At 42.8% G+C, this 14,617-nt stretch overlaps 1 protein-coding gene across 1 annotated transcript in view; it reads right to left on the bottom strand.

Moving 5' to 3' along the window:
* LOC106807256 (rho guanine nucleotide exchange factor 28-like) overlaps nucleotides 1-13,844 on the bottom strand; it is a 22,800-nt gene extending 8,956 nt beyond the window's left edge. Inside the window, exons 1-12 of the mRNA XM_014809551.1 lie at nucleotides 13,770-13,844; nucleotides 12,577-12,702; nucleotides 12,240-12,357; nucleotides 11,806-11,978; nucleotides 5,882-6,131; nucleotides 5,091-5,373; nucleotides 4,492-4,700; nucleotides 3,986-4,095; nucleotides 2,744-2,816; nucleotides 2,563-2,616; nucleotides 1,990-2,177; nucleotides 1,601-1,787 (exon numbers count right to left, since the gene is read on the bottom strand). Coding sequence (XP_014665037.1) covers nucleotides 1,601-1,787; nucleotides 1,990-2,177; nucleotides 2,563-2,616; nucleotides 2,744-2,816; nucleotides 3,986-4,095; nucleotides 4,492-4,700; nucleotides 5,091-5,373; nucleotides 5,882-6,131; nucleotides 11,806-11,978; nucleotides 12,240-12,357; nucleotides 12,577-12,702; nucleotides 13,770-13,784 — 1,786 coding nt within the window. The 5' untranslated portion in view covers nucleotides 13,785-13,844. The remainder of the gene's footprint in view (nucleotides 1-1,600; nucleotides 1,788-1,989; nucleotides 2,178-2,562; nucleotides 2,617-2,743; nucleotides 2,817-3,985; nucleotides 4,096-4,491; nucleotides 4,701-5,090; nucleotides 5,374-5,881; nucleotides 6,132-11,805; nucleotides 11,979-12,239; nucleotides 12,358-12,576; nucleotides 12,703-13,769) is intronic.
* Between the last annotated feature and the right edge of the window lie 773 nt (nucleotides 13,845-14,617).

The raw sequence follows: 14,617 nt of genomic DNA, 5'->3' as shown, positions 1-14,617 counted from the left end.
AAGAGATGGTGATCTTGATACATTCTTTGAACATGAGTGTCATGGGTGGCCACCAGCATTGGCTGAAGATATAAATACCTTTTGCCGTGTTTGGAAGCTTTGGCGCCACGTCCTCGTGATATGCCAAAAGAAGAAGTTAGCATTTTCGATGGGGCTGCCTTAGTCCACCAGTTGGAGCCTACGAAGTGCAACAGTGTGGTCAGGACATTTGGTGACTATGCACAGAAACAGTTCCTTCCGTACATTGCCCGAAAGAGGAGTCTGTTATGCGTGTTGATCTAGTGTGGGACACCTACAGAACGGACAGTCTCAAAGGAAGCACCAGGCTTGGTCGTGGCACTGGCATACCACTCCATGTGACTGAACAGACATCCGTACCACGAAACTGGAGCAGCTTCCTTCGTGTAGATTCCAACAAAAAGACACTATTCAGTTTCCTTGCAGATGCTCTGCAAACGATGGCTGTTCCAGAAGGAAAAATGCTTCTAACGACCAATGAAGAAGAGGTTAAATCAAAGCCCCATTCTGATGTTTCTCAAATTGAACCATGTATACGCATGAAGAGGCTGATTCACGCATGTTGCTACATGCTTGGCATGCATATCAGCGGGGGCACAGAAGTATAGTAATTCATGCAACGGACACGGATGTGGTTGTGTTGGCGATCGCGATGGCAAGCGTTATGGACGGCTGTGCAATGTGGTTGGCATTTGGACATGGAAACAATTTCAGGCACATTGCTGCTCACACTATTGCAACTCACATTAGCCCTGAACGCTCATGGGGCCTTTTGTTCCTGCACGCTGTTTCCGGATGCGATACTGTTTCTGTCATATCTGGGATTGGCAAAAGGACCGCGTGGAACATATGGAATTCCATGCCTAACTTGAAGAAGGCCTTCAATCATCTCTCACATGCACCAGCTGAAGTAACAAATGATGACATGAACAACATAAAGAGGTTCTTCGTTGTTCTGTACAGTAGAACTTCGCCTCTGAAGAAAGTGAACAAAGCACGGAAGCAGCTGTTTGCTCAGGGAAATCGGCAATTGGAAAACATTCCACCGACAAAGGAGTCACTGCGTCAACATGTGAAGAGGGCAGTCTTTCAGGCTGGTCACATCTGGGAATAGTCTCAAATTGCAAACCCAGAGCTGCCTACACCTGCAGATTGGGGATGGGCGAAAAATGCTGATGATGGCTGGCGTCCAATTTGGACAATAATGGCAGAGTCGTCAAAGGGGTGCCGAGAGCTGATCAAGTGCAAATGTAAGAAACGGTGTGCTGGAAATTGCAAATGTTCCGCGGCTAATCTACCATGCACAGAACTGTGTTTTTGCTCCGGACAATGCTTCCCAGATGAGCAACAGGAGAAGTAAAATGTAGAGAGAGAAAGAGAGACAGAGAGAGTGAGAGAAAAAGAGCGCGAGAGTATGAGACAGTGTATGAGAGAGAGAAAGTGCGTGCGTGCGGTTATGCTTACACGTTTGCGTACATGTGTAAAACAGATAGACAGAGAAAGCGTGCGAGCGAAAAAGAGAGAGAGAAAGAGAAAGAGAGAGTCACGTCCACAATAAATAGCACTGTAAAGTTAACATTACCAAGCTTTTGTGGCATCGTGAGTGTGTCATTTGGATCGACCCCGACCATTTCAGCAACTGCTATGCTATTCGAGATTAGGCTGCTCGGTCTGCTACCAGGGGGCGTTTGCGTCGCCAGGAGCTCGTTGAGCTGCTTCACTCGCTGCACCATCATTTCGTGCTCCTGGTCTCTCTCTATCGTTATAGCCTGCAGAGAGATCCCAGCACTCGATACAATGCACTACGTGCGAAATTCCACTTGTCAAAGCTACCACGCATTTATGTTTGTGTTTGACGTGAAATGGCTCTGTTTGCCGCTTTTGCAATGCAAATTCCTGCAATAATTTATACCATTTCAATACCAGTATGACGTCTATTTCACAATATTCGTATTGCAATACTAAACCCACGAGTAATTGTGTAAGATTGGCGTTGATGGAGCTGGCAATTGCTAGCAAATGTTCACACGGGGGTGCTGCCATCCTGCGTGGCAACCGATCTTTCTCTGTAGATAGTGACTGCAATGTGCCGGATTCTGAATCGACTTGTGTAGTATCGCCACATTCTTCCTCCTTGCTTCTTAGTTTCTCTAGTTCAACTAAAGAGATAAATATTTATCCACTTCGCTGTACTAAACTGTCTCCTTTTGAACTCAAGGCATGTGGGAAATCAATGCCACTTACAGAGAATATTGAGAATCAGGAAAGGCTCCAACCCATATTTTATCAGTAGCACATAACTAGTTTAGGTGCTCTTGACGTTTATACTTAGACTAAGCATATACAGCAAACAATAATAATCCTGAAAGTAACTCATTTATGATAAATACATAATATACACATAATTTTTTTATAACAATTTATAATAATTAGTAAAAGCCCATAAGCTCGACATTGAAAACATATTCAGTCATATGAATCTTACTGGGATATACGAATTTGATACTAGCAGCTAGATAGAAGTAGTATAATGGAGTAACTCACTTTGCTGGTCCAGTGATGGCATATTGTCGTTCAATAGACTTGAAAGATTGTTGGCTGAAAACAAAATGTGTGCCATAGGTATAGCTATAGGTTGCAACCGATCCAATGTCAAGTAAATTCCATTCAATAGTAATATATAAATGAAATTAACATTGACTCAGAATTCAGATGTGAAACGCACCTTGCTGAATTGCGGCTAGTAGCAGTTCCCTAGAATTCTTGCTTTCATCCATTTTCTCTTCCTGCTGCGAAGGCTAGATAAAAAATGTAGAAATATATTTTAACTTTAAAGGTGCGTTCACACTGGCGGGAATTAGTGGGATGCAAATCTCGGTTTTTGCATCCCGCTCGAAATACCGAGATTTTTACAAGTGTGAACGCAAATATCTCACTAAATCGCGCTCCAAATAGCGCGTTCCAAATCGCACTTCCGACTGCGCTATTTGGAATTAGTGCGATTATTTGCACCGCGGCGTGTTATCCCGCAGGGCGATTAGCGAGATATTTCCGCATGTGTGAACAACGACACAATTATCTCACTATTATCTCCGCTATTAGCGGGATGAGCATCGCGGTTTTTCTTGTGTGTGAACACGCCTATAGTTTGCTATCTTCGGTTACCATCTCGGGGGGGGGGGCACTCCATATATATTGCATGGTAGGTATGTGCCGCGGGAGAGACCCTCATTTTCAACCCTAAACTTCTGTTCCAGTGCATCGCATTATTAAGAATATCTCGTTCCAGAGCATTACAAGTTTAGTTACCATGCAGATCTTACATTTTAGCCGTTCCGGAGACCCTAGTTTTTAACATTTCCGTTCCAGTGCATCGTACTTCAGAATACGTTGAAGCCGGGCCGTGAAGGCATGCATGCAACGCATGCGCATATGGATAGAAAGATGGTTAGCTGCTGCTGCTGTTCTTGTTTATTTACATCCAATGATGAACTCCAAAGCCAGTTCCAGAGCATCCCACATGCAACAAACATTAGTTCCAGAGACCCCCATTTTCAGGTCGGAGTTAGTTCCAGAGCCCCCCCATTTTGCCTTCGCAGTGGCACATACCTCCCATAATGTGGGGGCCGAGTGCCCCTCCCCCCCCCCGAGGTTATCATCAACTACTAACTCTATCAATATACTGTAACGCAGAATATTTAACATATGATAGCAAATGTAAACGTAATCACTATGAATCCAGACTAAATGCAATGAAAACCATGTTTACAGACACGCGCTTGATCTAAAATAACCTTATGAATTTATCCCAAATGCTTTATTTTGAGCAAGCGGTCTGAAAACATGACAATAACTCCTCGGTACTTGGGTTAATTCAGCCCATAGTAGAATTTTCCGTTATTTAGGTACGTCTTGCATATTCATCAGTTATTGTTTATAGATTTGCGAAGTATCAGGGACAACATACGTTAGCAGTGCTTGGAAAGTCTTCCACAGATAGGTTCAGCAGGTTTCCTATGATTCTGTTCTTGTCATCTAATGCCGTCCTTACGATGTAGTCCCTTTCTTGAAGCTGCGCTATAAAAACATTACGATGCCACATTTGTATTACTGGACAGAATAGTATCAATTTATAAAAGTCCCCAGTGCTGTTGGCTGTATTTTTACATATACTATTGCCCAAAGCAACAATAAACTGTGTTTTGGGCATAAAAAAAAACTTTCATGTAAGCAATCTGCTAGTAACTTATTACTTGTAAGGTACGTGCGTGAAATATGGTCCTTTTGACACAAGGGCTTTGATATAATTGGTTGATACATTGATACGCATATTGAAGACCATGCATCTGCTATCAAATGTGGAAAAAGACTGTAATCTATCTTTTTATTAGGTATTTTGGTGCTTGTACCTAATATTTGTTGATTGGGTTGATTTTTAAAGAATCGTGTAAGGTTAACTTGATGTATACATACCAAGAGGAGTGACGACACGCTCTGCGCTTTCCACCACGTGATGTGTGACACTGACCTCTGTCGGACTAACCAATACTGGCGGCTGTATGATTTCATATCTCATCTTAATATCCTCTTCCTCCTCTTCCTCATCATCTTCGTCCTTATTTTCATCTTCTGCTTCAGCGTCATCGTCACTTTCAATGGTATTAGCTGTTAGAGTGTCATCCCTAAAAAGGGGTATTTACAAACGGGCTATCACTTGTTTTCCTTATGTTATGTTGGAAATGTACGTACCATAAATAAAAACGGGCAATGTCATTGCAACAGATGATGAACAATATCTCTAGACTGGGCTCGGTCGCAATATGAGTTAATAGTTTAGTATATAGTTATAGTTAAATAGTGCACTCAAGCTAAAACTCATGTGTAATTGGTGTGAAGCTTCTTATCTACTTCAGTACATAATAATAACTCACGGAGGCAACATTTTAGGTACCGTAGTATAACTATCAAGGTACATTTTTAGATTCTCCTAAGGTATTACCTAAATTAAATTAATCGGTATTTTTGCGTCACAAGATGGCGGTTCACATCAGTCTCCCATCAAAAATACTCACTCATTTAGTGCATTCTCTTCCTCAACTACTTCCTCTTCCTCTTCCTCTTCCTCTGGCACCTCCATCTCTTCCATCTCCTCCATATCTGGCTTTCCCCCATCCTCCTCCATGGCAGGAGGTGGGTTGGTAGGTAATGGAGGCCGGTATGCCGTTGCCTTGTAGGCTTCCGATGAGTCTGTGATAGCCTGCAGCCACCGTTTCCTCTCAGCTGGTGTGTGTGCAACCAGCTCATAGAACTGTGGACCCGTTCGACTGCTGGTGAAGATTAGGAATGCTCGCTTATCTGAAACATCGCATACTTGTAACTATAAGGCATGTGAATACGTCACGCATCTCAGGCGAACAAATTATGGCAATCGAGGACTACATTATATAACGTATTATGCGATTATCCGTCAGTGAACGGAACTGGGGACATTAGTGCTGCCCTAACAAAATAATTTACATCAAGACGAAAAACATTTAAGCGTATTAGCAATCCGTACATTTGTTACTAATTGTTTATTCGTCTATGGGAAGAGTTCTAAGGCGAACACTGGTAAAGTTACGGCATGTCCATGGCTAGTAGATTTGCTATCTCTGGTCTAGTATAAACTAGTAGTATCACTTAAAAGTGGGGTACCCCTGCACGTCGCACTTACAACCGTACAACTGTAACAGGAAGTGCTTTAAATGACGGTGTTCTAATGAGAGCCATGCTTAAATTTCCTAGCAGTTTTCCGAATGGTGCGATCTAAGACGCCACTTTGAATTGCTACATATGCGATTTACGCTATTATTATTCTCCCTACCCGTCGCGACATTCCTGGTGAACATGAACTCGCCCAGCCTGATGACTGGGCAGTGCGTGTACTTCGACTCGTCCTTGCCGGGCACGATGTTGATGTTGCGGCACTTCAGCACAAATTTATCGTCTGCTTTCTGCATGAGCACGAGCAGGTCGTTGAGCAGCACGGCGTGGATCGTAATCGACTTGTGTGTCGTCAACCGCCAGACGAGGTCCCCATTGTGCATCAGCGTGTGCTTGGTCAGGTCCATGTTCTAAGATTCAAGTAGATTCGTATCATGGATACTAGCCGCAGAACCCGGCCAGCCTGATCGGGTTGGGTTGGATGTATATGGGTCTAGGGCGGTAGTCACTGAAGGGAATAATTCCGCCGCAGTATATCGTGTCGGCATAAAATCGGTAAACCACGCCACTAAAAACCTAAAACCTGAAGCTAACATATTTTCCGCGTAACTTGTCTGTGACGAAAACCGGACACGTTTGGCGCAGCAAAGTTCCACAAGCGTGTGCGCGGGGCATAACTGAGATCATTACGCGTCCCATTACAGCGCATAAGGAACTTATAATGTAGATAAGTAGCGCCTTAAGTAAGTACCGTATGTAGATAAGTAGGCTTAAGTAGTACGGCTATGTTAGATAACGAGATTAAGTTTAACAATGTCATCCGATTATCATTGACAGCGGAGCTACTGTGGGGGCTAGGGGCCTACTGGTCGATGGCGGGCATGATGTCATGGCGGCAAAGGCGGGCATCGCGGGACGTGGTGAGGCGCTAGCCTTAGCGTTGTTGATTGATAGGGTTGTAGTATCTAATAGAATGGCGCCCCTGGGGCAGGTATGTAAATGTTAGATTATTATGTATGTAGTTCTCCCAAACACTAGAAAATCCGCCGCGTACGCCTCTCTGGCTGTGCAAGCGCACTCAGGCTCGTGCTTTTAAATAGACATACTTCTGGTGACGTCATCTAGCGCGCGCTTTCAGAAATTGCGGCTGCGAGCCATCGGCAACATGCACTGTGCGCAGGCCATTGGCGAGTGTTCGTACTTTTGGGATATAAATTTCATTTGTTTCTGAAAGTTCGTGAACGTTCCATTCCAAAAACCAACTAAAACCAGAACGACATTATGGCGCATGTAAATTGTCTGTGACGGAAACGACCCGGTTCAATGGCCCTATAACTAATATCTACGCACGCGACACGTTATCACAGAAAAACGGCCCTAGAACTAGGCTTAGATACAATATCTGCAGAAAAATGGGCCTTAAAATATCCTTCCGAAATATCTCGCAAAATCTCATAAATATCTGCCATTTTTTTCTAAATATCCCCAAATTTTTCTAAATATCTCGTAATTTCAACGTAATGTCTTTTAAAGCATATTTATTTTGTGCGAAAAAATCGCAATACAGAATTATATTTATAAAAATTCATAAAAAAAATTGAATATAATATAAATTAAAAAAATTTATAGGCAGAAATAAACCACTCATTCCTTATGCAAATCCTAATATTTGAGAAAATTGTGTTTTATGCTTGCATAAATATTAAGGAATTTTTTCTACATATCCAGATTTTTCTAAAATATCCACCGAAAACTTCTAAAGTATCTAAAAAGATTATCGGGATATTTGTATCTAAGGCCTTACTACGAAACTTATAATATAGATTTGTTACGCGAGTACTGATCGGCGATGCTAACTATTTATAGGTACTTATGTGGGTCAATCCTGGGAAAACCCGGTATGCATAAAGAATAGGCATGTCACTTATCATTTATATGAGTTGGTCAAGCATTTGCGAATTAATGAAGCGAGCACGAAGAGTCTTCATAGGACCAATGTAATGAAGCAACAGCGGTCGTAAGCCAACAATCGACACTGTAGCCTATTCCTTGCCCTACTTCGCTATTAGTGGGGCAGATATGTGAAAAAAATGTTGACATCTGCAGAGAAGGGTGAAATTTTGTTATACAGGAGTGATTTTAAGCGGCCTGATTTCAAAATTGGCCGGATCCAAGAGATTCTGACCAGAATGATGCACCGCCATCTTGAATTCCAATATGGCCAAGCCACTGACAAAACATTGAACATTACTATCTTGGGTTCTAAATGAACATGTGGCGCTTATATTTGGTACACAAGAGCGAATTTTGAACATGCTAAGTTCAATATATGGATGAATTTGAGCTGTCTGAACAAACCATATGGCAGCCAATTTTTGGATTCAATATGGGCACTATGTACGAAACATTGAACATTACTATCTTGGCTTCATAAAATGACTTGGGGCGGGCGCTGAATTTGGTACACAAGAGCATCTTTGACATGCTGACTTCAATAATGGATTTGATCTTTGACATGTCTGGTCAAACATATGGCAGCCATCTTAAATTCGCAGTATGGCGCGACATGACGAAATGTTGAACAATACTTATCTCCTACAACACGCGCGCACACACACGCAACGACACACGCTCGCGCACACACAACATACACGCAGCCTACGGGCACACACATATGCGGCGCACACACCAACGCGCACACCACACGCACGACACGTCGCGGGGACACACACACATACAGTACGCAGCATAAGATTCCCTTGGGCATTCATAAGATCAAGCAACGGGAGGCCCAACATACAGCGCTGTAATGTGGAGACCCTTAAAACGGCGATCATTCCGTGGATGTTTGCCATGGACCATTACGCATTAGCCAGATGGTGGACAGCTGCATGTAATAGGACCTTCAGGAACTTCCCAAACGATTGCCGTGAATATCCATCGTGACTATGTCAGGTGAACTTTGTCAGCTCAAGAAGTCATCACACAAGTTTTCTGCTTTGGCACACGATCAGATACACGAACAGGCAGACGCTATAGTGAAAGGTTGATTGGTGGAGTTATTGGAATATACCGAGAATGAAGGGGCTCTCGGCCGGTGGAGTGGTGGCTGTGCAGGAATAGCGGTGAGTGGTGTGGTATGTGTATGGGAGGAGTAAGTCTACCGAGGAGGAAGGATCATGAGATAGACGGGATGTATGACGGGGGGTGAGAGGCTGATTGGGTAAGGAGTAATGGGGGAATTGTGACCGAGTTGAGTAGCGATCGAGGTAGACCGGACGGGGGCGGGTAGCAGAATCCTGAGTGACAAAGACAGTTCAAAGACAGTGGCTAAACTGATGTCCGCCACCACGAACATTGTTTAGCTGTCCCGAATATTCGTTTGCGTCAGATCTCAATAAATGACAGATCAGTTCATTTGCAAAACTGGAAAACCCGTTCGCGAAGACAGTAAGACCTTATGTGCTTGACAATCCACAGTCATCATGCTGATGAAGTAATAGCGCACAGTGCGATCCGTGAGACAGCTGGCAAAACTACGATATGACAGATTTGTGGAGCAGGCGAATCAAGGATGCCTTCCGTCAATTTCCTATGATACCGATTTCAAAGAACAATCTGCCAACTGTTTCAAATCGAAGCAGAGAACACACAATGGAAAGTGCTTCAGGCGAAGATGTACACAGTATGCCAAGTAAATGTGGCGCTGTTCTCACGAATGTACATTTTTAGCCAAGCAGAGATGGTGATCTTGATACATTCTTTGACATGAGCTGTCATGGGTGCGCCACCAGCATTGGCTGAAAGATATAAATACCAGTTTTTGCGCCGTGTTGGAAGGCTTTGGCAGCCACGTCTCGTGATATGCAAAAGAAGAAGTTAGCATTTTCGATGGGGCTTGCCTTAGTCGCACCAGTTGAGCTACGAAGTGCACACAGTGTGGTCAGGACATTTGGTGACTATGCACAGAAACAGTTCGCTTCGCGTACATTTGCCCGAAAGAGGAGTCTGTTATGGCGTGTTGATTTAGTCGTGGGACAACCTACAGAACGGAAAAGTCTCAAAGGAAGCACCAGGCTTGTGTGAGCAACTGGCAATACCACTCATGTGACTGACAGACATCCGTACCACGAAACTGGAGCAGCTTCTCGTGTAGATTCGCAACAAAAAGACACTATTCAGTTTCTTTGCAGATGCCTGCAAACGATGGCTGTTCGCAGAAAGGAAAAATACTTCTAACAACCAATGAAGAAGATGTTAAATCAAAGCCCCATTCTGATGTTTCTAAAATTGAACCATGTACGCATGAAGAGGCTGATTCACGCATTGTGCTACATGCTTGGCATGCATATCAGCGGGGCACAGAAGTATAGTAATTCATGCAACGGACACGGATGTGGTTGTGTGGCGATCGCGATGGCAAGCGTTATGGACGGCTGTGCAATGTGGTTGGCATTTGGACATGGAACAATTTTCAGGCACATTGCTGCTCACACTATTGCAACTCTCATTAGCCCTGAACGCTCATGGGCCTTTTTGTTCCTGCAACGCTGTTCGGAGTGCGATACTGTTTCTGTCATATCTGGGATTGGCAAAAGGACGCGTGGAACACATATGGAATTCCATGCTAACTTGAAGAAGGCCTTCAATGCATTCTCACATGCACCAGCTGAAGTACAAAATGATGACATGAACAACATAGAGAGGTTCTTCGTTGTTCTGTACAGTAGAACTTCGCCTGTCTGAAGAAAGTGAACAAAGCACGGAAGCAGCTGTTTGCTCAGGAATATCGCAATTGGAAAACATTCCACCGACAGACAGGAGAGTCCTGCGCCAACATGTGAAGAGGGCAGTCTTTCAGGCTGGGCACATCTGGGACAGTCTCAAATTGCAAACCCAGAGCTGCCTACACTGCAGATTGGGATGGCGAAAAATGCTGATGATGGCTGGCGTCCAATTTGGACATAATGGCAGAGTCGTCAAAGGGTGCCGAGAGCTGATTAAGTGCAAATGTAAGAAAGCGGTGTGGCTGGAAATTGCAAATGTTCCGCGGCTAATCTACCATGCACAGAATGTGTTTTTGCTCCAGACATATGCTCCCCCAGATGAGCCAACAGGAGAAGTAAAATGAATGAAAACGTCTTGCGGCATGTTACAGCTTTCACATTGGCGAAGAAAACATTTTGGAATAGGCTTTTTGCTCTAATTAAACAATTAAACTCAGCATATAAAAAATTCCTGTGAGTTTTAAGTTTCAGTGCTTACGTAATTTAGAACCTAAGATTTTCAGCGATTTTGTCATGTCGGCGCATACTGGAGATTTAAGATGGCTGCCATATGGTTTGTCAGACATGTCAAAATCATCATTATTGAACTCAGCATGGCAAAATGCTCTTGTGTACCAAATTTCAGCGCCGCAGGTCATTTAGAACCCAAGATAGTAATGTTCCATGTTTCGTCATGTCGCCCATACTGGAATTCAAAATGGCTGCCATATGGTTTGTCAGACATGTCAATCAATCCATTATGGAACTCAGCATGGCAAAATGCTCTTGTGTACCAAATATAAGCTCCACATGTCATTTAGAACTCAAGATAGTAATGTTCAATTTTCTTCATGGGGCCATATTGGAATTCAAAATGGCTGCCATATGGTTTGTAGAACATTTCAAATTATTTATTATTAAACCCTGCATGCCGAAATCCCTTTGTGACTAAATTTCAGCGGCGACAGGTCATTTCAGAACCCAAGACAGTAATATTCAATGTTTCGTTATTGCGGCCATATTGGAATTCAAGATGGCGGCCGATCCAGTGGTCAGACTGCTTGGATCCGGCAATTTTCGAACTCAGCATGTCAAAATACCCCTGTATGCAAAATTTCACACTTTCTGCCGGATGTGAACATTTCGACCTATTTTTGTTACATATTTGCCCCACTATATGGAATAATGAAAAAGGCACGATGGCATTTGACAATATGGCGATTCACAGGCGATAAACTACAAGTTATCCAAAGTTCCACAATTAAAATTCCACAGCATATATACAGTAATACATCTTAACTAAATCAATGACACTGACCCTAAAATCCTTGCCCATCGGATGTCTGTCCATTGCAGAAGAGTCTAACTTCCGTTGAATCTCGGCGAGCCGTGTTTTGTACTCTGTATCTTTTACTGACTGATTAACGTGTGCCAATATCTTCTTACAAGCTTCTTGTGCCTTCCTTATCTTGGTATGCTCTTCGCTTGGATCTGCAAAATTGAGACAAAAATTAAAATCTGCAAACTGAACCACAGGCATGACAAAGCCTGATAACAGAGAAATAGAGACTTGTCCAATGTTGCTTGGTTGCCATGTAAATATCTCTTTCGTGCAGTAGAGATGTTACCTGCCTGCAACGCAGCCAACAGTCTTACTTGAATATAGTTAACGTTACTAGAAGGTGCGAATATACAAGGATTATTGTGAAACTACAGGTTAGATATTATTGCTGATAGGCAAAACGAACTCACGCATTGTATACTTGGCAATGTTGTCCAACAGTAGAGGGTATTTTGTAAGTCGCTGCATCCCTGTTGGTATGATGTCCTTTAATTGAAGCCTTCTGCACAGTGGGTTGCTCTCTGCTTCCTGCAGTGTGTGTTAAAATGGATTAACAAAGAAATTGAATAATTTGCCAAGCGAATTTTCGAATTTTCGAAATCCTTTTTACATATATACTGTTTCTATCCACTGTCATAGCTACATTATGTTAACGATATATAATCGCAAAATAATATATAATTGCAAATAAGATCGCAAAACGTACAGTATGTACATTTCGATACCACAACCTCACTCCAAACTTACCGCCAGGAATTGAGAAACTTTCTTGTCATTGCGGTGTTTGTACTTGAGCTGGTCAAGGGCCAGACACTGGTTGGCACAGAAAGTGGCGCATGCCTTTTTGAATCTCTCTCCGGCCTCGCCATCAAACTATACGAGAGGAGCAATTACAAGTTAGCGTCCGCTAGCTCGTATTACTTCTAATGTGGTCACCTAGGTATTAATTTATTTGCTATATTTAATGGAAATTGTGACAGTTATGTCTATGCCACGTACCCCCTTCCCATCTCTCTCACTTTCTCGCTCTCTCTCTCTCGCTCTTACTCTCTCTCCATCGCTCTTTCTTTCCTATCTCGCTCCACTCTCTCCTCTCGCCCCCATATCTATTGCTCTCTTTTCTCTCCATCGCCTCTCTCCCTCTTTTTACTTTTATCTTATGTCTGTGACTATTGAGCCTAATACTCATGGTCGGCTAGTTATAGTTGGAAAGATATGACAGGAGGGTGTGGTCGTTGTGCGCAGGAGGGTGTAAACGATTACACGATGCTAACGTTTTCAATACGTCATATTTTTACATCCTTTGACACTACCATTTAGAGAGGCAAAACGCGGTTTATTTATGCACGTCTATTCTAATCGCCGTATATACTGCTGTGAATGGGGGGGGGGGTTCGCCTACGGAAGGCAAACCATGCAAATGGTGCACCCTGGTGATTAAAACATCTTGACCAGTCTCGCCGTGTGTAGATTTTTTCAAGAATTGTCACACCTTTTTATTTATTAAAGAAGCGTGTAGATTTACACATCAAAAACGCAAGACGTTTTTCAAAAGCATAGTTAAAAAAACCGGCGTAAACTGATGTTTTTTGAAGCATCGTATGGAGGCGGATATTGTTATCGCTAGGGCGTCAGCTAGAGGGAGCGGTGACGAGTGAATGGCACGGCGAAGAGCTCAGTTGAGAGACATAAGGGAGTAGGCCTAATGACTATTTCAAGGCAAAACAATTATTGGTGTTAGTTAATGGTTACCGAGATAAATAAGGGTGGGCTACCAGAAATTCATGTTTGTTTCGGTTAATACCAAGTAAAACCAGCAAATTGTACACATATCTTAAGTAATATTCTTCTAAGAGAGTGGCTTTGCTCTGCTGTTCTACGATGAATGCGCGTATCCGCCGGTGTACACACTGTTGCTTTAACAGAAATAATATACTCACGAATAATAGCATCATATCCCCAATGTCCTCTACAATCGAACGATCCTTCTTCTTATTTTTCAATGCTGTATTTAAGGTACCTGATAATACATTATAGATTGTACGCGAGTATGATCGGCGATGATAACAGTTTATAGGTACTTAATGTGGGTCAATCCTGGGGAAAACCCGTATGCATAAAGAATAGCATGCACTTATCATTTATATGAGTGGTCAAGCATTTGGCAAATTATGAAGGGGAGCACGAAGAGTTTCATAGGACAATGTAATGAAAGCAACACGGTAGTAAACCAACAATCGACACTGTAGGCCTATTCCTTGCCCTACTTCCTATTAGTGGGGCAGATATGTGAAAAAAATGTTCACATCTGGCAGAAAGGGTGAAATTTTGTATACAGGAGTATTTTACGGCCCTGATTTCAAAAATTGCCGGATCCAAGAGATCTGACCAATGGATCAACCGCCATCTTGAATTCCAATATGGCCACCATGACAAAACATTGAACATTACTATCTTGGGTTCTAAATGACATGTGGCGCTTATATTTGGTACACAAGAGCATTTTGACATGCTAAGTTCAATAATGGATTGATTTGACATGTCTGACAAACCATATGGCAGCCATTTTGGATTCCAATATGGCCACTATGACGAAACATTGAACATTACTATCTTGGGTTCTAAATGACTTGCGGCGCTGAAATTTGGTACACAAGAGCATTTTGCCATGCTCAGTTCAATAATGGATTGATTTGACATGTCTGACAAACCATATGGCAGCCATTTTGAATTCCAATATGGTCGCCATGACGAAACATTAAACATTACTATCTTGGGTTCTAAATGA

Source organism: Priapulus caudatus, unplaced genomic scaffold (genome assembly GCF_000485595.1).
Source record: "Priapulus caudatus unplaced genomic scaffold, Priapulus_caudatus-5.0.1 Scaffold203, whole genome shotgun sequence".
In the NCBI taxonomy this organism is placed as follows: domain Eukaryota; kingdom Metazoa; phylum Priapulida; class Priapulimorpha; order Priapulimorphida; family Priapulidae; genus Priapulus; species Priapulus caudatus.
The sequence above is the reverse complement of the archived record's forward strand: the minus strand, read 5'-3'. Positions and strand labels throughout refer to the sequence as shown.